At 37.7% G+C, this 24378-nt stretch overlaps 1 protein-coding gene across 5 annotated transcripts in view; it reads right to left on the bottom strand.

The window, feature by feature from the left end:
- NOX4 (NADPH oxidase 4) overlaps positions 1-23143 on the bottom strand; it is a 168233-nt gene extending 145090 nt beyond the window's left edge. Inside the window, exons 1-3 of one of the 5 annotated variants that reach the window (XR_007144956.1) lie at positions 22623-23143; positions 21878-21973; positions 627-737 (exon numbers count right to left, since the gene is read on the bottom strand). Coding sequence is in view for 4 of the 5 variants with exons in the window: in XM_047823952.1 (XP_047679908.1) it covers positions 627-737; positions 21878-21973; positions 22623-22679 (264 nt within the window). In the remaining variant the exon portion in view is untranslated. Of the gene's footprint in view, positions 1-626; positions 738-21877; positions 21974-22622 lie in introns of those variants that run through there. The other 4 variants (XM_047823952.1, XM_047823954.1, XM_047823951.1 and 1 more) reach the window with 4 other exon arrangements.
- Positions 23144-24378: the final 1235 nt, after the last annotated feature.

Below are 24378 nucleotides of genomic sequence, written 5' to 3'. Positions count from 1 at the left end.
GGGACTGATCTTAGCTCTGCCATTTCACTAGTCTCATGATGTTGGTCCAGTTACTTAATGTCTCTATGCCTCAGGTTCTTCATCAGCAATCCCTGCAGAATCACTGTGAGGATTCCTAGCTACATATGTGGAATGCTTCACACAGTGCCTGATACCAGTGTTAATAACCATTTCTTTTTTTTTTTTTAATTTTTTTAACATTTATTTATTTTTGAGAGGGAGAGACAGAGCATGAGCAGGGAAGGGGCAGAGACAGAGAGGGAGCCGCAGAATCTGAAATAGGTTTCAGGCTCTGAGCTGTCAGTACAGAGCCTGACGCAGGGCTAGAACTCAGGAATGGTGAGATCATGACCTAGGTCAAAATCGGATGTTTAACCGAGTGAGCCACCCAGGCGCCCCTATTAATAACCATTTCTACCCACCCACTGCCCTTATCTAGCGTTGCAGAGTAGCTCATGGATCATCCTGACAGATGACGAGGTCTTTACTCTCATCTAGGAAATGACAACCAGTAAGAGAAATCAGTCTAGTAGAAAATCAGACCATGAAAACTAAGTGCTACTAACATGCCACTGTTACACTTGATTTCTGTGCTGGAATCTGTGACTAGGATTATTCGTGCTTACCTTCTGGGATCCTCGAAGGTAGGCCAGGAGTGTCCGGCACATGGGTAGAAGGATAAGGCTGCAGTTGAGGTTAAGAACAGATGCGGAGGCTCTGCTTAGACACAATCCTAGCTGAACAAATAAGGCAAGGGTCAAAACACGGCCAAGGCAAAAACAGACTACAAACTTACTACAGGCCTCACCCTGTTCCTCCTTCAAGGATCATGGCAAAAACGCCAACTTCTTCAAGAATCTTGAACAACTCACCTCTCACCAGAAACCCCTAAAAGAAACTGGTCTCTTTCTCCTCTATACTGCCATGAAACTTAGTCTCCCCTCTTTCTACTAGTGTTAGAATCACCCAAGTACATTTTTCTGGTGTGAAGTCAATTTCTTATTCCGCCCCCACTATACTGTTCTGGGTATTAAGAACCCTAGAGAGCCCCAGTATTTTATGCACCTCCACACTGGTGTAGTTGAATCCTTTTTTTATGGATAAGGTACCAAAAAATTCAAAGCTCTGACTACACAACCCCCTTCCAAACCACTGCCTTTCAGCTCTTCACCTTACTGACTCTACCCATCTTTCTGGTTTCACCTTAAGAACTACACCTCTAGAGTTCTTCAGTGACCCAAAGGTAGGAGGGATCCAGATCAGCTGTGTCCCATACGAAGATTATCAAAACCACATTGTGCAATCTTTTTTTTTTTTTTTTTTTTCAAAGAATCGGAACCCTTGGTATCCAGGCAATACTTCATGGCAACTATCTTGCTAGATTGTCATCTGCTCTTGTCTGGTACTTATCTACATTCTTCATATAAATAATGTAGCATATGAAAGCAAGAGATGGGGTCAAATCTGTACTCTCCTCCTAAAATAAACATAAAAGTATTTGTTTTAAGGATATTGACTGAGAAATGTGCATAAGTCAGATGCTTTTCTTATCTTAAAATTCTTCATGCTCGTGAGATTTCCAACTTAACTCTTGGCAAATAGCATCTCCGTTACAAAATGTTTATTGTTAGCACATGAAATATTGTTCCGGAAGGGGATAGAGGGTAATAAGTCATGTCAGGAAAACAATAATTTTCACTGACTTATATAAAAAGTAATAAATATTTCCAGTTAGGCTATTTTTACACCATGAGTTAGAACACCTTAGAGATATATTGCAATGAATATACCATTAAGTAGACAAATAGAAATAATCCCCTCCAGACTACCTAAAAAAAAAAAAAAAAGTTAAATCTAACATTCTTTTCTCAATCAGCAAAATTATTACCATTTCAGAGTGATGGGTTTTTGTTATTTAGGCCTCCAGAGAAATAGAATAATTGTTATCTCTTTTGATCTGGCATCTGCACACGATAAGAAAATTTTAGCTCAAGGGATTTTAGATGATAATTTTATCTGCAATCTTAATGTACCAGGACAATAATTCACTTAAAATTTTTCAGCTAAAATCTATCATATAAGTGTAGGACTTAAAAGATACAAATAAATTATTCAATTTTCCTTTGTGGTTCAATGATTTAAAGAAAATTCTTATATTCCTCATTTTCTAACCGTTTACTGCATGTCTGGAACTGTTTTATTGTTGTGCTTACATTAAATCACATAGTAATTTAATTCAAAGTGGCTTTAAGTGTCCCCTTAGGATAGATGGGAGTTTATCTTTGGCATTCCACCTCTTCCTTACAATGCTGTAAAATCTAACCGGAAATTTTATCAAGGACTCATTTCTACCTACATGTTTGTTCCTGAATATCCTTAGTTCTCTAAAATAAGAGGAAAACTTCTTTTTATTAGGTTATCAGAGTACAAACCTCCCTCATTCTGAAGCAATGGAAAGAGTGAGGAAAATGGAGACAGATCCCAGTCAATGATTTCCCAGGAATTCATTTTATCCATTTACTACATGGGTAATATTCTACAGCTAGGGGAATTTGTTTTGTTTCATCATTATTAATGCATGATCACTGAAAGAATCAACTATCTCAAATATTCACTAAAAAGAAATGACCGACCAAGTCTGGTGCCCTGCCCACTCTACCTGAACGACTTGTGTCACCATTCTGAGAGAACTTAATTGCTGCTTTGCTTTTCCAACTTCATTCAAGTTAGTTGTCACTAGGTGGCAGTGTTACTTTCATGTTTCAAATTCTACCTGTCAAGGTCTCTGAAACATAATTAACTGAGAAATCCATATGTAATTTTAAAACTATGAATATATTTTAGATGAGCAAATACAAAGAAAACATAGCTTCCTCCTTGTTATAGACTGGATGTCTGTTCCCCCCAAGTTCATATGATGAAATCTAATGTCATAGTATTTGGAGGTGGAGCTTGGGAGAGTTTACTAGGTTTAGATTAAGTTTTTGAGGGTAGGGCCCCCATTATGCAATTAGTGATTTTATAAGAAGAAGAAAAGGCCACAGCTCTCTGTAGACTCTCTGTGAGGACAGAGCAAGGTAGCTCTCTGCAAACCAGGAAAGGGATCTCACCAGACCAATTCTGCTGGCACCTTGATCTTAGACTTCCCAGCCTCCAGAACTGAAGTAAACATTCGTTAAGCCACCTAATCTATAGTATTTTGTTACAGCAGACTGACCTAATGTAATCCTATAGAAAAATCATAAGGAAATATGCCATTTGAAGCAAGTTATAAAAGAATATAACATCTGGGTATAACAAGTATATGGTTATTTTTCTAAAAATCTCAAACACATGGTTTCTTATCTTAAATCTGCTATTTAATATTCATCTTGAGCTAGTTAACTGTCCTTTTCTGCAAAATTAAGAGGGATAATTTTTCTTATCTGTAAAATGAATGTAATATGCTATGATACAATAATCCTAGCTCTTAGAACTTTTGTGAAAACTAAAAAAATCAGTCTAAAATATGCAAGCACTATACAAAATTAATTTATTGCCTTGGTGTCGCTATATCGCATCTTTTCTCTAAATTTTCTCTTCTATGCTTCTACTGTAAATGTTATCTGTTCCATTTACATCATTCATTCAATACATATTTTGTGTGATATGTACATATCCCAAGGCACCAGGAGTTCTAAAACAGAGAATGCCTATTCCTTAAGATGTTTGCATTTTAGTAGGGGAAACAGACACTAATCAAATAGCTATATAATCAAATGTAAATTCTAACAATGATCAATTCTGTGAATGAGAAATACAGAGTATGAGCACGTATAACAGGAAACGAAAGCTAAATAAGAAGGTCAGGAAGGCTTCCCCAATTACGTGAAAAGTGAACTGAGATCTTGAGGGTGATAGTACAAGTCATTCAAAAAGGAGAAAGACATCCACGCAGAGAAAACCAGCGTGAAAACCAATGCACAGCAAATGGGAATATGGTGTATATATGAGAATTTAATAGGTCAGGATTCCAATCCAAGGATTGGAAATTGAGGGTGCCACAACATAAAACTGGAGAAGGGATAGACCTGGCTGGCTTGTGTAGGTCACATTAAGAATGTGTGTCTTTATCCCAATATCAGTGCAGAGTGAATGTGTTTTAAGTAGGACGGCAGTAGAAAGAGGTGAGAATGTGCTAATGATTAGTCTGAAGGAAGTACGCAGAGCAAATTGGAAGAAAGTAATTTGGGCCATCACATTTCTTTGTGCGGCTAATCATCACAAAAATTTTGAGACAAGAATTACATCTTATGGTAACTATGACCCAGTCTTGCATATAGAAAGGATCCAGTTTTGACTAAATATGGTACGCATAAGTGAATTTATTTTGCTAAATACTTTACTGAAACAAGTACCTCTAAAACTGGAGTACTAAAAGAGCCTACCCCACACCCCACTGTCCCCCAGAGTCTCACTCCTTCTATGATTGCTCTGACCAAAGGTAATCTACGCTTCTGTTGAATTGTTCCAGAGACAGCAGCCATTCCAGTGTCAAAAACCTCTTTTGCTTTCTTACACTTACATGAAGTCCATGTCTCTGTAACTTCCACCCACCAGGCACCTCTAGATAATAATATTCCTAACCTGAAGATAAAAGAATGATTTCTTAGTCCAATCTTGTTTTCTTCATGCTAAACACAATTAGTTGTCTCTGAAATTCTTGAAAAAATTTTAGGACTCCTTCTCACCTCAGTGACTTTTCACAGTTCACCAGAATTCAGTACATCCTCAACATAGACTAATAGTAGCAGGCAGTACTGAAGAGCCTCATCTCCCTCACAAAGCACATGATTGATCTCTGCTAATTCTAAGACTGTGCTATATCATAGGGCAACTATGTTACATAATGGCTCATCTTGAGTTTACAACATAAGAGATTTCTCCCATGAGTTACTACAAAGCAATGACCCCTATCCTACAGTGGAAAAAAAAAAAAAAATGAAGGTGAGAGAGAGCATATATATGCAAGAATGATATGGTTTTAGACTATTCTATCATATTGGGTATAGATACTATATTCTGATATTTTTTTCTTCTCAATTTTGCTTTAGCTGAAAACTTTACATTCATGTTTTCCACCTCTCCATCCAAGTGTTTGACAGACCTATTAAAGTGTAACAAAATCCCGTGGAAATAGTTGACTTGCAAAAAAAAGAAAAAAAAAACTTTTCTGGTAAATTAACTTTCAAATGAACATTTTGCTCTCAAATGGGAAGTTTCAGCTCAGGTCATGATTTCATGATTCATGGGATCGAGTCCCACTTTGGGCTATGTGCTGACAGCACAGAGCCTGCTTGGGATTCTCTCTCTCTCTCCCTCTCTCACTCCCTCTCTGTCTCCTCATAGGACCAACTGGCTATACTTTTATATTTAATGCTGCTCCTGGATGCATTACCCAGACTAGTCATTCCAAGTTTCACCCCGTATCTCCATTCCCCATCCATGGCTCATGCATTGCCATTCCTTCTGTTTGTGATAGCATTCCACCTCTTCCAACCTCCACACTTCCTCTACAGAACTTTACACATTATATTGTAATATTTTACCTGTTTATCTCCTTGTGCCCCCCCCCAAAGTTAGAGAGTGGCAGCACTGCAAAATGGCAATGCCCAAACTGCCTCTTATTGTTGGGGACCTCAAAAATTCATGCTTGTTAATAGTGAAAATTGTCTTGAAAAAGTACTCCTTGAGGAAAATATGCTTTTAGCAATGAAAGCCAAAGAAAAGTAACCATGAGACAGTTACATGAACAAAGAGAGAAAACCCCATAAAGTAGTCTACAGACTTTTCCAAAGCAATGGTATTTTTTATTGTCTTTATAGTAACCATGACAGACAATCAGAACAATTTAGTTTTCCTATACCTCTAAATCAAACTTTTGGTCATAGTTTAAATTTCACTTTGTACCATTAATATATTATAAAAGAGATATAAATTTAGAATATGATAGCTATTTCATGCAGACAAGATTGTACTTAAGGATTTAAAAAAATGATATTTCAATGAAAGGTTACTTCAAAAGTTGACTACCTATTTTGACACAGTTTCATATGAAAATAATGGATAAAATGCCATGAGCTATCAGAAAGCAGTTAATAATAATTGGAGTAATTATTTCTTTAAAAAAATTCTACAATAAACTACCAATTCAGTGGTCTTGGGGTATATCCAAAAGCTCATGAATGTCCCTTATTCCATTATAAGCTATAATTCATGCCAAATGATCCTAGCTGGTTTCTGTCAACTAACTGCCCTGGAAACTTTTAACTATGATGTAATTTTTGACTCACGTTGACCTCTCTTCCAATCTATAATCCTTTTTTTTTTAACACTGTCTCTAAAGAAAGAAGCTGGAGGAAAAAATTTGTTTCCATAATTAAAGGGACCACTAAAAGAACAGAAGTCATCCTGACTTTACATCCATATTTCCTTATGCTTAACTCAAATCTTTCTTTTATATGTCATCACCCTTCATTCTACCCTTTCTAGAAATAAACTTTTTCATTTTCAGTAGGACTACAGTAGGAATGTAGTCTTTCCTTAGAAGTCTATTATAACTCAGAAAGAAATGTAGCTCTTACATAGAGAGAAGAAAGCAGGATTGTAGCATGGCATTTCTGTCCGGATTTTGTCCACCTTGTTTTTCCTGTGCCAAAAGCCCAGAGAACAGAAGAGATTCACTTCTAGACCATGTGTCTGTCTACAAAAGTTAAAGTTCAACATAAATGGGATCCAGAATTGCATTGAACACATTCCTGGCTTTCTACAGGCAATGCTGTCTACTGAACAGGTCACCAGATTAAGAGGTATGGCATTTTTATCACAGCTAATACCTGTGACCTCTACCAAGGTCATTGTCTCTAAAATGTAGAATTGCAGAACTTAACAAAACAATAATAAAAACCTCCTCCACTTTCTCTCATAGACCTATTCTAAAGGGTAAAAATATATCAAATAAAAATGGTTTGACCTTTTTAGCTGACAAAATGGATTTTTTTTTAATTCACCCTTTACATTCCTGTGGATGTTCACTGCTTATCTCTCTCTTATCTTCTACTCCTATCTACAGCACAAGAACAAGGATCTCAAGAATTACAGTGCATTTGCTTTCATGTCATTGCTACATTTCTTCCTCCTGCAGGAATTATTCATGCACAGGGAAAGGCACCAAGGAATGGCATGTATTTTGTAGAGCATGGGTGGCTGGAAAGCTGAGACAGACCCTGTTTCTCCTCCATCACAGATCCAGCACATCTGATCACAATTACTGAATATTTATTTAGTCACCCTCAGCTACTCTTCATCAGAAACAATCATTCCAAAACCTTGCATCATTCTTCCTCATCTTTAAACCATTTTTAATTTCTCAACATTCCTCCTAAGATTTAGAAGCCAAAACAGATATACTAGTGGCTTGAATGCATGGAATAATTTTTGGAAGGAAACAACAGTCATAGCAATGGTACGCTCTCACTTGGTTAAGACTGCAATCAGACTATCCATAATGACATATATTAAAACTCATGGACTGAATATAGGATTTCAATATTAAGATTTTTCTCACACGAGTGTCAATTAAGCATTTCTATTTTACTCCTCCTGAACTCAATCCTATTTGTTAATAACTCTTCTTCATTGAATCTATAAAGCTATCTTTAAGTGCTATCTTTGCCCTCAAAACACTAGCAATCTAGTTAGCTAACTCAGCTTGTCTTTTAACCCTAGCTTTCAACTTTGAATCCAGGTGAATTTCTTCTAGTCTTTCTTTAGAGGAAAATCAAAACAAAACAAAATGAAAAACTGTCTCCAAGAAGAAGCTGTCAATTCTAAGGAAAAGAATTCTGGATGCATCAAAATGGCCAAAATGCCTGAGAGAGTAGGTGCTCAGTAAAATGGACTGAATGAATGGACTGTTTGGTACAGACTATCTGTCTAAACTTCCTGATGCATACATATTTACACATTAGACTCTTCCAACAAATTCTTCAGAGTTTAACTGGTCAATTTACAGTGTAGAACAACACATTCCATCAAATGTAAGATGATAAATTGGTATAGGAGAGGAAGTATAAATCAAAAATAATCTTTTTTTTCCCTAAAAAGCTAACACTTAATAGGTCCAAAATAACTCATGTTGGAATTTCTTAAAAAAAAAAAAAAAAAAAAAAAAAGCAGCACACAGACATACTTGTCCAAGTGTGCATGTAAACTTCTACAAGGATTCTCACTGCAGTATGGTATGTGATATAAAAACAAAACAAATACAACTAAAATGACTAACAGTGGAGAAATATGCAACAAATTAACTACACATTATGGGATAGTATTTAGCCATTGGAAATAAGTTAAACTTGTATAATGGAAATTAAATAACAATATCCATAATATATTGCTGAATATTCAGGTGCATATATGTGTATTTGTATATATAGGCATATATATAGAGAGATAGATGCAGACTAGATTAACACAGATTATATAGATTCTATGTTTATAGATTATACAGAAGTCATTAGTTACCTCTTAGATGTAAAGGGGAGTTTCTAATTTTTTTTCTATTGTGACACCAGTATTCAAGGTACAGAAGTATGTATTTCTTTTGAAATTGTACTTTATTTTAACAATTAAGTACCAAGAACTAAACAGATAGATTACAATAAGAAATTCACAGTAAGTATAATTAAATGAGTTATTATACTTTGAAATTCTAATAACATAGCCAAAGGAAATAATTATAAAAACAGAGGGGGGTATTCTGTACAATGATTTTTTTTAACTTTATTTATTTATTTTGAGAGAGCATGCAGCATGAACAGGAGAGGAGCAGAGAGAGAGAGGGAGAGAGAGAGAATCCCAGGCAGGCTCCATACTGTCAGCATGAAGCCCGACATGGAACTCAAACTCCCAAACCATGAGATCATGAGCTGAGTCAAAATCAAGAGTCAGACACTTAACCAACTGAGCCACCTGGGCTCCCCACAATGTTTTTCACAGCATTTTCTGGAATAGTGAACAGAAGCCAACTGGATGTCTAAAAATTTGGGAATTTTTTTTTAATTTTTTCTTTAATGTTTTTATTTATTTTTGAGACAGAGAGAGACAGAGTATGAGCAAGGGAGGAACAGAGAGAGAGGGAGACACAGAATCCAAAGCAGACTCCAGGCTGAGCTGTCAGCACAGAGCCTGACGCGGGGCTCGAACCCACGGACCATGAGATCACAACCTAAGCCGAAGTTAGACTCTTAACCGACTGAGCCACCCAGCCACAAATTTGGGAATGTTTAAGATAGGTGTATGTGTATTTATTCAGTGAAATATTAAAAATAAAAAATGTATGTTTAATAATTTAAGCTTCATAATCTATAACAATAGAAATAAATCTAATGTAATATTTAACACTAAATGTTAAAAGGAAAATACAAAATTGTTTATTCTAAATGATCATAGTATTGTGTGTTTTTGTTTTTGTTTGTTTTTTAAGTAGGCTCCATGCCCAAAATGGAACTCAGGACCCTGAGATCAAGAGTCACATGCTTGGGGCACCTGGATGGCTCAGTGGGTTAAGCATTCGACTTTGGCTCAAGTCATGATCTTGTGGTTCCTGAGTTCCAGCCCCGCATCAGGCATCAGGCTAGTGCTGACAGCATGGAGCCTGCTTCGGGTTTTTTCTCTCCCTCTCTCTCTGCCCCTCCCCACTTCGTGCTCTCTTTCTTTGTCTCTCAAAAATAAAGATTAAAATTTTTTTTAATATTAAAAAAAAAAAGTCACATGCTCTACTAACTGTGTCAGCCAGGTGCTCCATGAACGATCATATTATTAAAAAAAACAAAAACTTGTATTTAGGAAATACACCAAAATGTTCACAGTGGTTATGTGTGGGTGCTGAGATATAAATGACTTATTTTGCATTTTCTCTCATTTTCTATAGTAAATATGAAAAAGACTTAATAAATTTGAAAGTCACAAGAAAGATTGTTTTCCAAAGAAAATGGAATGGGAAAAGTCTTAAAAGTAATGTTTGAGGAGTAATATTATCTTTAAATAATGAAAATATGAAAGGCTGCTTTCCTTTTATTTCAACTTTTGTTCATTTTTCCATTTTTCCCCTTAATCATATGCATTATTTTCATAAAATACATGACAAACCTTTATAAATTATGTTGCAAATATTTCCATGGCTTAAGGTGATAGCTTTCAGAAGAACATTAAGCTACTGGCCTCTTTTTTCCAGACTTTTGATAAATGAGAAAATATTTATTTAAAGTTCAGGATCAACAGGACAATATAGGATAGGAAAGGACAGTAGAAGACAAAATAGCATGCAACAGGACAGGGCGGGACAGGACCAGACAGAACAGGACAGGATGAGATAGGACAGAACAGGATGGGACAGAACCAGGCAGGAACAGGAAAGAGGGCAAGTTATAATGAGTGACATTACAGCTGGCAAGGGATGGGGGGTTCCAGTTAATGAACAGAAGAACTACTGGGATCATGGGAGGGCGTGAGAACAGTTACTGGTTCTTTACCACTACTACAACTTAAATGGGTCTCAACATTAAATATCACCAAACTGAAGGACAACTAACCTGTTCAAATTGTAACACACCGTAGGATCTTTCTATATACTCGTTAATATGGTTTTTAGTGAGATTAAGATGAAGGTGGAGGTGATGTCAAACATGGAGCACTTCTAAAAATGGACACTCAGTTGTATTTACTGGTTTGCAGTGAGAAATCTAAAGGTTACTTGATGACTGTATTCCCATGGCTTTTTTCTTCTGTGTTGCCCATAATATTAACCATTTAAATAAACAAACAAACAAAAAGTCATATAAACAGTTATGGTAAGGGGCTCCTGGGTGGCTCAGTCGGTTGAGTGACCGACTTCGGCTCAGGTCGTGATCTCACTGCTCGTGAGTTCGATCCCCATGTCGGGCTCTGTGCTGATAGCTCAGAGCCTGGAGCCTGCTTCAGATTCTGTGTCTCCCTCTCTCTCTGCCCCTAACCCACTCGCATTCTGTCTCTGTCTCTCTCAAAAATAAATAAACATTAAAAAAAATTAAAATAAAAAACAGTTGTACTAAAATAACAGTTACGGTAAAAGAAACAATGGTAACACATACAACATCAGACTTAGAAGTATAGGAAATGAATTAATCTAGGAGAGAACATGTAAAAGATAGGTGGATAGAGTGGAATGAATTATAAAAAAGATAAACAGGGCACCTGGGTGGCTCAGTCAGTTAAGCATATAACTCTTGATTTTGGCTCAGGTCATGATCTCATGGTTCGTCAGTTCAAGCCCCTTACGGGACTCTTCACTGTGGAGGCTACTTGGGATTCTCTCTCTCCCTCTCTGACCCTCCCCTGCCCATGATCCCCCACCTCTCAAAATAAATAAAAGAAAAACATACTGCCAGCTGCAAAATCTCTTTAAATAATTTAGAAGGTACACATTGTATGAAATGAGTTGAGTTAATTTCTCTTCAGTGCTGGAACTTTTTAGTCATTAGCAACCATTTATAAACAGATTTCAACATCAAAACATTTTTAACTTCAAAATGTAGCCTGAAAGAAATGATTCCAGCATTGTCTACTACAACTTCCCAGAAAGGGAAGTCATACTCCTTTTTCTAAGTTTATTTATTTTTGAGAGACAGAGAGAGAGAGAGAGAGAGAGAGAGAACCAGTGGGGGAGGAGCAAAGAGAGATGGGGACAGAGGATCTCAAGCAGGCTCCATACTGACAGCAGACAGCCTAATGGGGGCTCGAACCCACAAACTGTGACATCATGACCTGATCCAAAGGTGGACACTTAACTGACTAAGCCACTCAGGAGCTCCGGGAAGTCATGCTTTTTGAAGGCCTCATACTCATTTCTTCCTCATCCTACTCAATCCTCTCCACAAAACACAAAACAAAACCCTACAAGAAGTATTAGGTTAAACTATGTTAAAGTGCCGTTTTTGTAAGACAGAACATTTTAACACTGGAATTTTTATGTAGTTCAACTTAATATTATAATTCTCAAATTAAAATTGAGGAAACACAAGCTTTTCTTATGTTTGAAACTATTTCAATATATTACTTAAAAAGACATTTCTTAAAAGGCAAAGTCATGACAAACTTGGTCAGTTTGTCTACAAAATCCATGTTCTTTTCATTACATTATATTGTTTCCATTGATATTTTGGAATCTTCACAGGTATTACTATATTTGAAATTTAAACTAATAGTCCATGCTGAGGAAAAGGTGATCACAGACACTTGGTTTTAACAAGAATTAGAACACATGTCATATAAGACTTCAACAAATTAAATTTCATATATCTAAAATCTGTGGGTTTAACAAGATATATTGTCTTCTTTAAGAACAACATGTTCAAGGGGCATCTGGGTGGCTCAATTGGTTGAGCATCCAACTTCGACTCAGGTCATGATCTCATAGTTCATGAGTTCAAGCCCCACATTGGGCTCTGTGCTGACAGCTCAGAGCCTGGAGGCTGCTTCGGATTCTGTGTCTCCTTCTCTCTCTTCCCCTCCCCTGCTTATTTGCTCTCTCTCTCAAAAATAAACATTAAAAAAAAAAAAGAATGACATGTTCAAGCTTTAAAACAAGTACAAGACTAGTTTTCTTCAGGCAAAGCAAAATTAAGTAAACTTATAGACCCATTGTAATATAAGCTCTTCTAAGATGTTCATTTGACTCATTCCTCCCCTCTTACATTTTATAAAATGTGCAAGATCAAAATGAATAATTCAGTGATGGGTTCTACACAGTCCAAGCCAAGCCCCAGCCCTACAGAAAAATTCCATGGGAGGTAACAAATGGGATACAGACAATGCCCAACAGCAAAGGCTAGTTCTCAAGTGAAGAAGAACATTCATATTGAAGCTCTGCATTCTTGTGGCTTAATATGAGTCATTTCTTTTTCCAACTGGAATCCATTAATATAGACCACTGATGAAACTTTGTTAGTTTTGCCTTTCGATAGTCTGAGCTATAAGGGCGGGTGGGGCGAGGGGTAGAGAGAGAAAGAAAAAAGTATTCTTCACCTTTGTTTGCGTAACTCAAAGCACTTTACAAATGTGTTTTTGGGTCCATGCTTTTCAGACTAAGAGAATTAACAAAGCTTAAAGGCCCAAAGTAACTTCTCAAAAGCAACTTGGCCAAGGGAAATCAGTGAGAGGTAAAAGTACTCTTATCACCCTGTTTCAACATATTTTCAAGAGGTGGTTCTTCTTTTCTTGTTCCACAATTCTCTTGGGGCACCCTCACCAGCCTGGAAACCAATGTCCTCATTCAAGGTAAGGTGACAGCCAGTTACTCAGGTAAGATGCTAATTAGAAGGCACAAGGCAGAGCATTTGGGGCATGGGGGAGGAAGTTAGCAAAGAGAATCAAAAGTGTAGCATGGAGAAAAAAGAAACTTGTTTGGATCACTACCATTTCATATCCTTCCTATGCACCTGAGCTTTTGAAGATCACATGAAATGAAATTACTTGCACTTTGAAATCAGCTATTTGATAATCCTGTCATAGGAAAAAGGAATATAGTCAGAAAGGCATTCACCACAAATCATTTCTTAGATTTATCTTAGTGCTGAAGTGCCTACTTGTTTTTTTTTTTTAATTTCAGGTTATAAAATACTTTCACTTTGTGTACATCACTCATCTCTTCTTGCCTTTAACTCTGATATCCTTGGTATGCGTCTGGAGACCTTTAACAATTTCCTAGTTCATGAAAACCATTAAAGCATGTAATTTAAAGCAAGTTCCCCATAGAACCTGTGTTTGATTCATTTATCCATAGATAGGCATCAATGTCAAATTCAAGTTTCCAATTTCTAAAATCGTAAACATTCTACTGCTCATGCAAAGTCCATCTCCTCCTTAATCTACTTTTTCTCTAGTCCCACTCTGCCAAAACACTAAAGAAACTACTTCTCACAAGGTCTTTTACCACATTGCTCGATTACAGTCACATCACACAGTTCCATTAAATTGTGGATACTGGGGCGCCTGCGTGGCTCAGTCAGTTAAGCTTCCGACTCCTGATTTCAGCTCAGGTCATGGTCTTAGGGTTCATGAGATCAAGCCCCACAATGCGCTCTGGGCTGGCAGTGCAGAGCCCACTTGGGAGTCTTTCTCTCCCTTTCTTTCTGCTCCTTCCTCGCTTGCTCTCTCTCTCTCTCTCAAAAATAAATAAGTGAACGTTAAAAAAATAAAATAATACAAGTTCTGGAACCAGGATGTTTGGGTTGAAGTCCCACCTCTGTCACTCAGGAACAAGTTACAGAATTTCCCTAATTCAGCTTCTCAGATGAAAAATTAAAAATATCTACTCCTTAGGGTGCCTGGGTGGCTCAGTCAGTTAAGTGCCCGACTCCTGATTTCAGCTCAAGTCATGATCTCATGGTATGTTCATGAGTTTGAGCCTCATGCTGGATTCTGCAGTGGCAGTGTGGGGCCTACTTGGGTTTCTCTCTCCCTCTCTCTCTTCCCCTCCCCTGCTCATGCTCTCTTGTTCTCTCTCTCAAAATAAATAAACATTAAAAAAAGTATATCCACAGGATGTATAGAAAGATTAAACAAATTAGTCCATACAAAGCTATTAGACTAAAACCTGCTATCAAGACAGTCCTCAATGAATGTAATCTGCTATTAATGTTACTAATATTATTAATAACAAAATGAAGAAAGATTTGAAAATCTCTGATTTTAATTCCACCTCCCAATTCTATACTGTTTTGGATGCTATTGATAAAAGAAAATTATACAGAGGGCATTCAGATGTATATAACAAGGAAGTTAAACATTGCTAAAAGTCTGATGAACATTATGAAAACAGAAATAATTGAAATAAAAATGTCTCAAAATACCTTAATTATTTATCTGAGACAAATCTAAAACAACTATAATGCTGAAAATGTTATCCTGAGGGTAAATCAGTAATTTTCCTTGACTTCTTAAATTGCTAAACATCTAAATATCAGTTCACTTAAGATGGAAAGCTAGTGGTCTATACAGTGTGGTGTTTAATTTGTACATATGTATTGTCAACTTAACGGACTGAATATTGGACCGAGAGGATTAATGGACCAGAAAAGTGACCAAGCCACTCATTCAGTGCGTGATGATGAGCAAATCACTTTAACTGCATTTTTCTGATTGAGAAAATGAGGAAGAAATCTAAGATACCAAAGCTTACTTCCAATTCTAAAATTCTACAATTCTCTATCTACCATAAACAGTTTAAGAATATGATTGCATCAATGAAATGTAAGTCATTTCACCTGTTTATAAAGAGGAAGTAAATCATTTTCAAATAATAGAGTGCTAGAAACAAACAAACAAAAAACACAAAGAACTATTCAGTTAAAAATATCTCCTGGATTGAAACCACAATACATACCTGGGCAAATCTAGGTAGTAACTATTATATTTTGTGCAATAAATGGAAAGAATTAATGATCAAGCCTTTTCTAGAAAATAATAGATGGTATATACTCCTTCTCAACAGAACTAAAGCCACCTGGGTCAGCTATGAAACCAATACCAACTTAAAATCCTGGGTCCATTTGTACAGAGACTCTAATCTTTGACCTTAACAAATTCACATGACATCAGATTTCTGTCTCAGAAAATTGTTAATTATGATAGAACTTCTAGGACTTTTGAGACGATAATGATTGACCAAAGAAAGATCATCACCAAGACTAGTGATGACTAGACTAGACTAGAAAAAAATCTCAGTGCTCACAGCTCACAGCTCTCTCATACATATCTCAATCAAAGTTTAAAAAATGAGGGGCACCTGGCTCAGTAGGTTAAGCATCCAACTCTTGATTTTGGCTCAGGTCATGACCTCACTGTTTGTGAGATAGAGCCCCACTTTGGGCTCTGTGCTGATAGCCTAGAGCTTGCTTGGGATTCTCTGCCTCCCTCTGTGTCTGCCCCTCCCCAGCTTGTGCTCTGCCCCTCTCTCTCTCTCTTTCAAAATAAATACATAAACATTTGGCGGGGGGGGTTAAAAAAAAAAGAGAAGAAGATCTTCATGACCATGCAGCAGATCTAAAATAATAATTGTGAGGGGCACCTGGCTGGTTCCATCAGTAGAACCTACAACTCTTGATCTCAGGGTTGTAAGTTCAAGCTCCATGCTGGGTGTAGAGATTACTTAAAAATAAAATACTTTAAAAAAATAAAATAATAACTGTGTGACAAAGCAACAAAATTAAATTTCTAATTATGGCACCATGAGAATAACTGGGATGAAATTAAACAGTCATTAAACAAATGTTAGTTTAGGAGGAAAAAGGTATAAAATGAAGACACATTGAATCTGGTACCATAAAACACATTCTCTTTTCAAATTAACATGTTCTTATCATTTAAATTATATCTGTTAATTATTAAATGTCAGAAATATAACTCAGAAACAGGTGAACTTGAGTATGAAGGCTTCTATGGATAATATTTTGAGTTGAACTGCTCCAACATTTCAAAAAATCTAGGAAACGAAAGTTCTGAGTTGGTCACAACACATTAGGACTTTCTAGTAAAGTACAAGCAATCACATTTTCCATTCCTTGAAAATAAATAAATCAAAAATAGATGTCATCTTAAAAAATCAAAGTACTCCTTTATTTAAAAGGTTGTTATGGGAAGTAGGAGGGGGTTATTGTTTGGTTGTGTGTGAGTGTGTGCGTATGTATGTGTGTGTGTTGTTTTGCTTCCCTCAAAAGACTTTCGTTTCTTCATAGCTTAATTTTAAGATTCCAAAACTCACAGCATGTCATAATTAAACATCTCCTAGGAAGTACACAGTCTGATTAGCACATTAACTCAGGCATAAACCAGCCGTGACCATGCTGCCTCCAGGTCTGGGTCAGACCAGCCTGGGAAAGAACAGTCATGATGAAAACTCCTTAAGATACATTAACCTCAATGTTATTTTATCTTCCATCAGTTTAGATCTTCTTTTTTCTATCAATTCTTATGCAATTGTTTTAATCGTTAATTCTGGTCTGAACAATCACCCAATCTTTTAAAAATTAAAAAATTAAAAAATGGGTACACTGGTTCTGAGAATTAAATGATTTTACCTTCATTCTCAAAGGTTCCCACCACCAAAAAGTTCTGATATTTAGAGAGAAGTAAGAGATCTGTTTATAGTTACACACCAATAACTAGAGCCCACAACTTCCCATCCAATATCAACTCCTGTTTTGGAGACAGAGAGCAAGAAAACTACCCACATCCCGATGTCTTTTTATTGGGCTGGTTAGTGGCCAGCTGTTTGCTGTAAAACAAAATGATACATGCATATGACCATGAAAGTAGGAATATTTTCCCCCACAGTCTACACTCACACTGTCCAAGATGGAGCCACTCACTGCAGGGAGTTACTGAGCATTTGAAGTGTATGTAGGCCCACCTACCAAGAAACTGAGTTTTTAGGTTTATTAATTTTTTTTAAATTTAAACTTAAAGCTGAGGGGAGCCTGGGTGGCTCAGTTCATTAAGCATCCAACTCTTGACTTTGGCTCAGGTCATGATCTCATGGTCCATGAGTTCCAGCCCTGCGTCAGCCTCACCTCTGGGCTGACAGCGTGGAGCCAGATTGGGATTCTCTCTCTCTCTGTTCCTCCCCCACCCACGCTAGGCTCTCTTTCTTTCTCTTTCTCTCTCTCTCTCTCTCTCTCTCTCTCTCTCTCTCTCTCAAAATAAATAAATAAACTGTACAAATTAATTAAGAGCTGACACTCCTTTGTGTTATCAGAAAATGTTTAAATAAGTTTGGAACAACGTGGGTATGTGGATTCATTCACTTTTTGATTTGTAGAATTTTACAAAATCTAAACACAGGTCAAGTATTTCTGAGGAAAATTTTGGTGACTGAATTTTCATGTGCACAAGTGTAAAATGCATACTATATTTCAAAGAGTAGGCAACAGCATATAGAATATCTCATGAATATTTTTACAAATACTGACTACATGTTTAATACTTCAATCTATTACAATACTTTGGATATTGTTATTATTTAAAATAAAATAAATTATTAAATTTAATGCCACTGCTTTTTACTTTTCTAGTGGGCTATAGAAAATTTTTAATTGCATATGACCCATACTACATTTCTATTGGGCAGCAATGATGGTGAGTAACAGTAACCAGTGGCATAAGTATCAGAGATGAGCCAGTGAAGTGATTTAGAAAATCTGCGTAGCATGAGCAAAAAGCAAAAAAGGCCAGGCAGGACTGTATTCGCATCCTAGCTCTGACACTGAACAAGTTGCCAGCTTCCTCGGCCTACATTTTCCTATGTGTAAAATGGGAAGAATAGTTTCCTCACATAAACAAAAACATTTGTAAAGTGCCTGCTATATCATAGTAATAAAGAAACAGTTGAATAGTTGTTTTTCAGTAGAAAGCAGAGATCTCAACCTACTAAGAATTAACTACTTCTCAATATCTATGCCTTCTTGCAAATGGGCTATATTCTGTGGACCCTTCCTTCCCCTAATACTAGTGCAACTTTATTATTACCTTACTTTTAAAGATGAGTAACAGCAACCTTTATACTCAATGTTATTATCAAAATATTCAACAACTGGAGGTACTTTTTCCATTTGTGTCTTCTAGTGGAAGCAAATTCATTTCCAGGAATACCATCATGATTTTTATGAACCTAGGATTCACCTTAAAGACACTTAATAATATCAGAATACTTATTATGTTCTTTTCAGGCTTTCTAAAATTCATCACAGTGGGACCTTGTTCTTATGAGTGTTTAGTAGGCCCAAAGACACTCTATCTGTGACTTTAAGTTAATAATAACGAAGCATAGTTATTAAACATGTAAAATATGGGAGCCAGAAATATTTATTTAAAAATTAATTATATCTTATTGTTATACTCTATTTTCTTTGCGATTTGAAAAATGCCTGCAAATTCTTATACTATGAAGTAATACCATAATAATCAAAAGATTAGGAAAGATAAGCTTAGGACAAATAAAATTAAATCCTCCTTCATAAAGCAAATAGTTAAATTATAGAGTTCCTTTTTCACTAGAAAGTAGAGTAGTATAGACTGAAAATATTCCAAAATGATTTAGATAAATGAATGCCTAGAAAACTCAATAGGTGATTACTGAAAAGTGAGAAGTTTGGAAGTCATCTTTCACATTTCAGCAGGATGCCTAGAAGAAAAACCATCCTTCCCCATGGTGACTTTTCATACAATGTTGACTCCTGACAGGATGGCTTAAGTAAGGGTCAGCTCACTACGATACAATCATTCTTATGTTTCCATAAAACCTAATTTACAGGGCACCTGAGTAGCTCAGTCGGTTAAGCGTCCTACTTTGGCTCAGGTCATGACCTCTTGGTTCTAGGGTTCAAGGGTTCAAGCCCAGCATTGGGTTCTGTGCTGACAGCTCAGAGCCTGGAGCCTGCTTCAGATTCTGTGTCTCCCTCTCTCTCTGCCCCTCCCCTGCTCATGCTCTGTCTCTCTCTCAAAAATAAGTAAACATTTTAAAAAATATTCTAAAAAATTAAAAAATAAAAATTAAAAAAAAACTAATTTACAATGACCTCTCTCTTCTTTAATCTGTTTCTTGTATTTTTCACTCATAGTTTTCCATTTAGTCCTTTTATCATTTTTTCTTTATTCATCTGATGAATATTTACTGAGCCTTTCCTGTGTGCCAGCTGGTCTGCAGGCCTCACCATTGTACCTCACTAACTAGCCTGTCATATTATTCAAACAAAAGCACTAATGTAAGATGGAAGTAGAGAGAGGCAAAACACACATAGCGTTGTTTTTGTTTTTGTTTTATTAGTTGGGTTATATGTGTGTGTATGTGTATATTCTTCATCATATCTGACTTGCCAACAAAAATAAATTTGAGGTTATCACACCGCATCCAAGTTCAGAAAAATTAACTCGGTTTCCAACATAATTTGTAAGTAAGTTATTATTTTAGCTTATACAAATGTCATAGAGTGAGATCCAATACTCAGTTGTGGCTTACGACTTGTCTATTCTTAGATTTTATTTTAATACAAATATCTCCTGGTGAAAATGTACCACTTTTGATAGCAAAATTTACCATCATAACTCTTTAGAGTTTTCTCCAAGTTATTCATATAGTTACATAATAGGCCAGCTATCTCCTACTGAAAAATCTCGTGTTCACTAATTCACACCTAAGGGGGACTTTCTAGGGGAAAAAAAAAATTAAAAAGATAAGTCAGCAGACCTTTATATGTCTATTAGAAAAAAATTTTCTTAAGTTGTTTCTTCAATTATAAGTATTTACTTGTTTGATTTTCCATTAGACTATAAGCAACTTGAGGCCAGGGGCAAGCTCTTACTCTGTATGTACCCATTTGAAAAGTGCAGGTTTCACAACAGTTTGCTGGTTAAATGGAAGGTTGGTTGGATGAAAAACGAAAGAAAATTTCAGATTTAAGAGTTAGCAATGAGTTTAATCTTTGAGACTATTATTCTTAACCCATTAGTTAAAATCAGAGATGAGCAATGATTATGACATGTCGGTTAGGTTCATCAATTATAACATGTTATCGCCCTGGTTGGGGATGCTGATAATGGGGGAGGCTATGCATGTGTGGGGGTAAGGGAGCATATGGGAAATCTCTGTACCTTACTCTCAGTTTTACTGTGAACCTTAAACAGCTCTAAAAAAAAACAAAAAAAAAAAACAAAAAACAAAAAAACTCTTAAAAAAATAGGTGTTAAACTTAAAAATATCCATTGTGTGATCAATAGATAATGAAAAATAGTATTCTGTTATATAAAAACACCCGCTAACTAATTCAGCCGCAATTTATTGCAGTCTTAGCACGTACCAAGCACACTACTCTCAGAGCCGTGGCTTAAAGATAAATAAGATCTGTAAATGTAAAGCAGGAGTTGGAAAGCTGCTTCCACCAAATTCATGTGAGCTGATAGCAATTTTAAATCATCATTAAACTATGGAAAAGAAAACCATGGATCTATTACTCACAATGGGTTCTCTTGCCCAATGAAAAGGAAAGACAAAATCTACCTTTTCAGACATCCCAAAATTTTTCAATACATTTTATACTTTTTGCTTGTTGCTTAGAAAATGCTATCTCCTAATACAAAGTAAGAAGTCCACAGTGCCTCTGTCTTTTGTTAAGGAGTCAAGGAGAAAGGGAGTGGAAATAATGAGATCAGAAATGTCATGGAATAGAGAAAAGAATATCAACATGAGATAAATCAGAGTGAAGTTCTGCACAAAATCATTCTCATATTAGACCAGAACCCTGCAACCACAATCAACCAGAAACCTAGGGTAAGATGTTGAGAAATGCCCAGAAATGAATAACTGCATTGGACACAGACTTTGTGAGAACTGGCAGTAAAAGGAAACAGTGCAGAAATCCTCCGGATAAGCTTATGGGCAGGCTGAAGGCTTGACTGGTAAAAACTACAAGCCCGTCATTGGCTGGTCCTGATGGTGAAGCAGATCCTTCAAGGCACTTGGCAGCTGGCAAGATGTAGCAACTTCTCTCAGGTACTACTAGCCTGGTATTGCAGGTTCATTCCTTTGACTTCAGCAGATAGTTATCTTTTGGTTCTTAAAAGAGTTGATCATTTTAACATAGACGAGTGTAAATAATACATCAGGAAAACCTGACCGCTTTAGAGAATGACAAACCTTTCTGAAGTGAACAACCAAAGTTTCTTTAATAGATGGAAAAATTGACCAAGCCTTGTAGCAATGTCTTCCCGCCTTAAACGCATTCTACCAGGTCACCCAAGTCCCACTTACCCCTAACATCTGGTGGAGGTAGTGATACTCTGGCCCTTGGTTATACAGCAGGAAGGTTTTCCAGAAAAGCAAAACATTCAGGGAGAGCCAGACCAACTAGATCACACAAAGAAAGAGAGAAAACAAAAATTAAAAATAAACGTTACCTGATAAGTGGAAACCTCACGTGCATTCGTTGGACACAATACTTTCAGTGGAAGCTGGATTAGTAGTTGCAGAAAGCATTCTTAATTAACCAGCAAGCTGAAGACCACTCAGAGGAAAACAAATCTGGCCTCACTCAGTCCCTGCACCTGAGATTAAGCATTCTGGGTTGCAAGCAGGTCTCCTAAACCATCTGCAAATATCCCCTGCAGCACAAAACGAGACTAAGAAATTAGTGGCATCACCCAGTCCCGAGCATGGCATGTTGTTAAAATGCAACACCAAACAGAAACAATCCGGGAAAAGAGCAAAGGGGGAAAGAAGTTTAAAGGGTTAAGAAAAACTTGTGTTCACTGAAAGTGATCTCTCTTCCTCCACATCTGCTCTCCCAACAGTGTGCAGAAAAGTTCCCATGCACTTGGAGTAGGGGTGAGGGGAGGGTGTCGTTATTATCTCCAGGTATTAACAGCGGAAAGTTAGTTCAGAATGTTGGAATTAGAGGCAAAACTTCCAACTTCCCACCCGCGCACGCTCAGAGAATGAATCAAAGTTGCTGCACGACAGACAAAACGCAGGGAGAGAGCCTTGCCCGCCATCCTACCAGGCAGAGGTGTTTAACCCCTTCGTTGGCCAGCCAGCTCCTCCAGGACACAGCCATGCCGCCGGCCCCGCCGCGCTGCGCTCTGCGGCCGCCGGCCCGCGAAGGAGCGGCGGCGGCCGGGACAGCGGTTACAGTTGTGCGGCCTGCGGGGGGGGGAGCCGGGTGGGGACGGAGGGTCAAAGACGAGTGGAAGCGGAGGCCGGCGCCGAGCCAGCCCGGGCGGGGTCTGCGCCCGGGAGCCGGGTCTTCCGGGCGCCGCGGCTGCGGCCCGCGCGGGGTCTGCGCTGCGCGCTCGGCGGCCCCGGCCCCGCGCTCGGAGCGCGCGCTCCCCGGCCCCGCCGCCCGGCTGCGCGAGTCTGCACCGCCGCGCCGGTCCCTTTGTCTGCGGGCGAGCCTGTTGTTGTGGCTGCCACCGTTCAGGATGTCCCGGCTGGGGACTGGGAGGCGCCCCCCGCAGGCTCGCGGAGACCGACCACGATGTGGGGAGTGATACCGGTACCCTGGGCACCCCGCCGACCCTTCGTACGCTCGCACGCACCTAGCTCTTAGGCACGGGTCGTTTTCCCCAAAAAAGTTCCACTCAAAGACGCTCGGGAACGAAATTTGAGCCGGAAATAGCCTTTTGTGTACTAACATCCCCCTTCTCCCGCCCAACCTCAGGAACGCATCCCAACCCCAACGAAGGCCCCTTCACAACCTTCACCTAAAGCTTCCCTCTGCCTCCCTCTTCGCAGTCCCTCACCCCTACCCCAACCCACATTCTTGCGAAGCTTTTAAGAAAATTTTGAATAAAAAAGAGCCCGGCGGTTTAATGGTTAAAGATGACGTCATTCTCAGGGGCTTTAGGGAAGCTCCGATTCACTCTGTTTAGAAATGTGCGTCTTATTACCTAGTATCAGAGTCTGTTTAGTAATAGGAATCCTCTCAAAGTTGTGCCAGAGGCCTGGTGAAGGGTGCGGAGAGTATGACATTGACACAGGCTACCTACCTTTTGCACACCGCAAATTATCAATATTAGGAAAGAAAAAAAAAATCATTCACAGAGAAGAATGTCGGATACACAGTAAGTGTTCAACAAAAGTTTATGAAATCAGGACTTTCCAAACTTTAACAACTAACAAGTGGTAGAAAAGGTAAACCACTAGTAGCCTAATTTCATGTCTTTTAAGCTTTTTTTTTTTAAACAAAATTCATTTTAAAACACATGCCTTAATATGTAATTGAAACTGAAATTTCTTCTCTTACTACAGCAATGTACTTCCCTCACTAATTTCATGAACTGATTAAAGACTGCAACCCTCAGTTCAGAATTTGAATTAATCCCTATGAAGTGTGGGTTATATTTCTTGCAGAGAACTTTCTAATAGCCTGTCATTTTCCATTGGTAAAGGACTTTCCTGTTTCATGCAATATCAAATCCTGAAAACTGCTTTAAATCTTTCCGGGGATAAGAAGCATGTTATTTGTAATTTCATATTGAATTTGTTATTTATTACTTATTGAATTTATTATTGAATAAACCCATGTTTATAAACTCATATTGACCATGTAATATCTAAAGGACCCAAAAAATACCACACAAAGAACCCAAGGAGAGTCACCACTGGGAAAGTCAAATTCTGGGACACACTGGTACTCCTCAAATTACACCCTAAGTAACCATCCCAGAGCCATAAGTTCAATGGATGGGAGGTATAGAAGGTCCAGAAAACCGTTTTGGTTCTTGCCATGAGTGGAGAAGAATGAAGCAATTGAA

This window comes from Prionailurus viverrinus, chromosome D1 (assembly GCF_022837055.1).
Source record: "Prionailurus viverrinus isolate Anna chromosome D1, UM_Priviv_1.0, whole genome shotgun sequence".
Classification (NCBI taxonomy): Eukaryota; Metazoa; Chordata; class Mammalia; order Carnivora; family Felidae; genus Prionailurus; species Prionailurus viverrinus.
The sequence above is the reverse complement of the archived record's forward strand: the minus strand, read 5'-3'. Positions and strand labels throughout refer to the sequence as shown.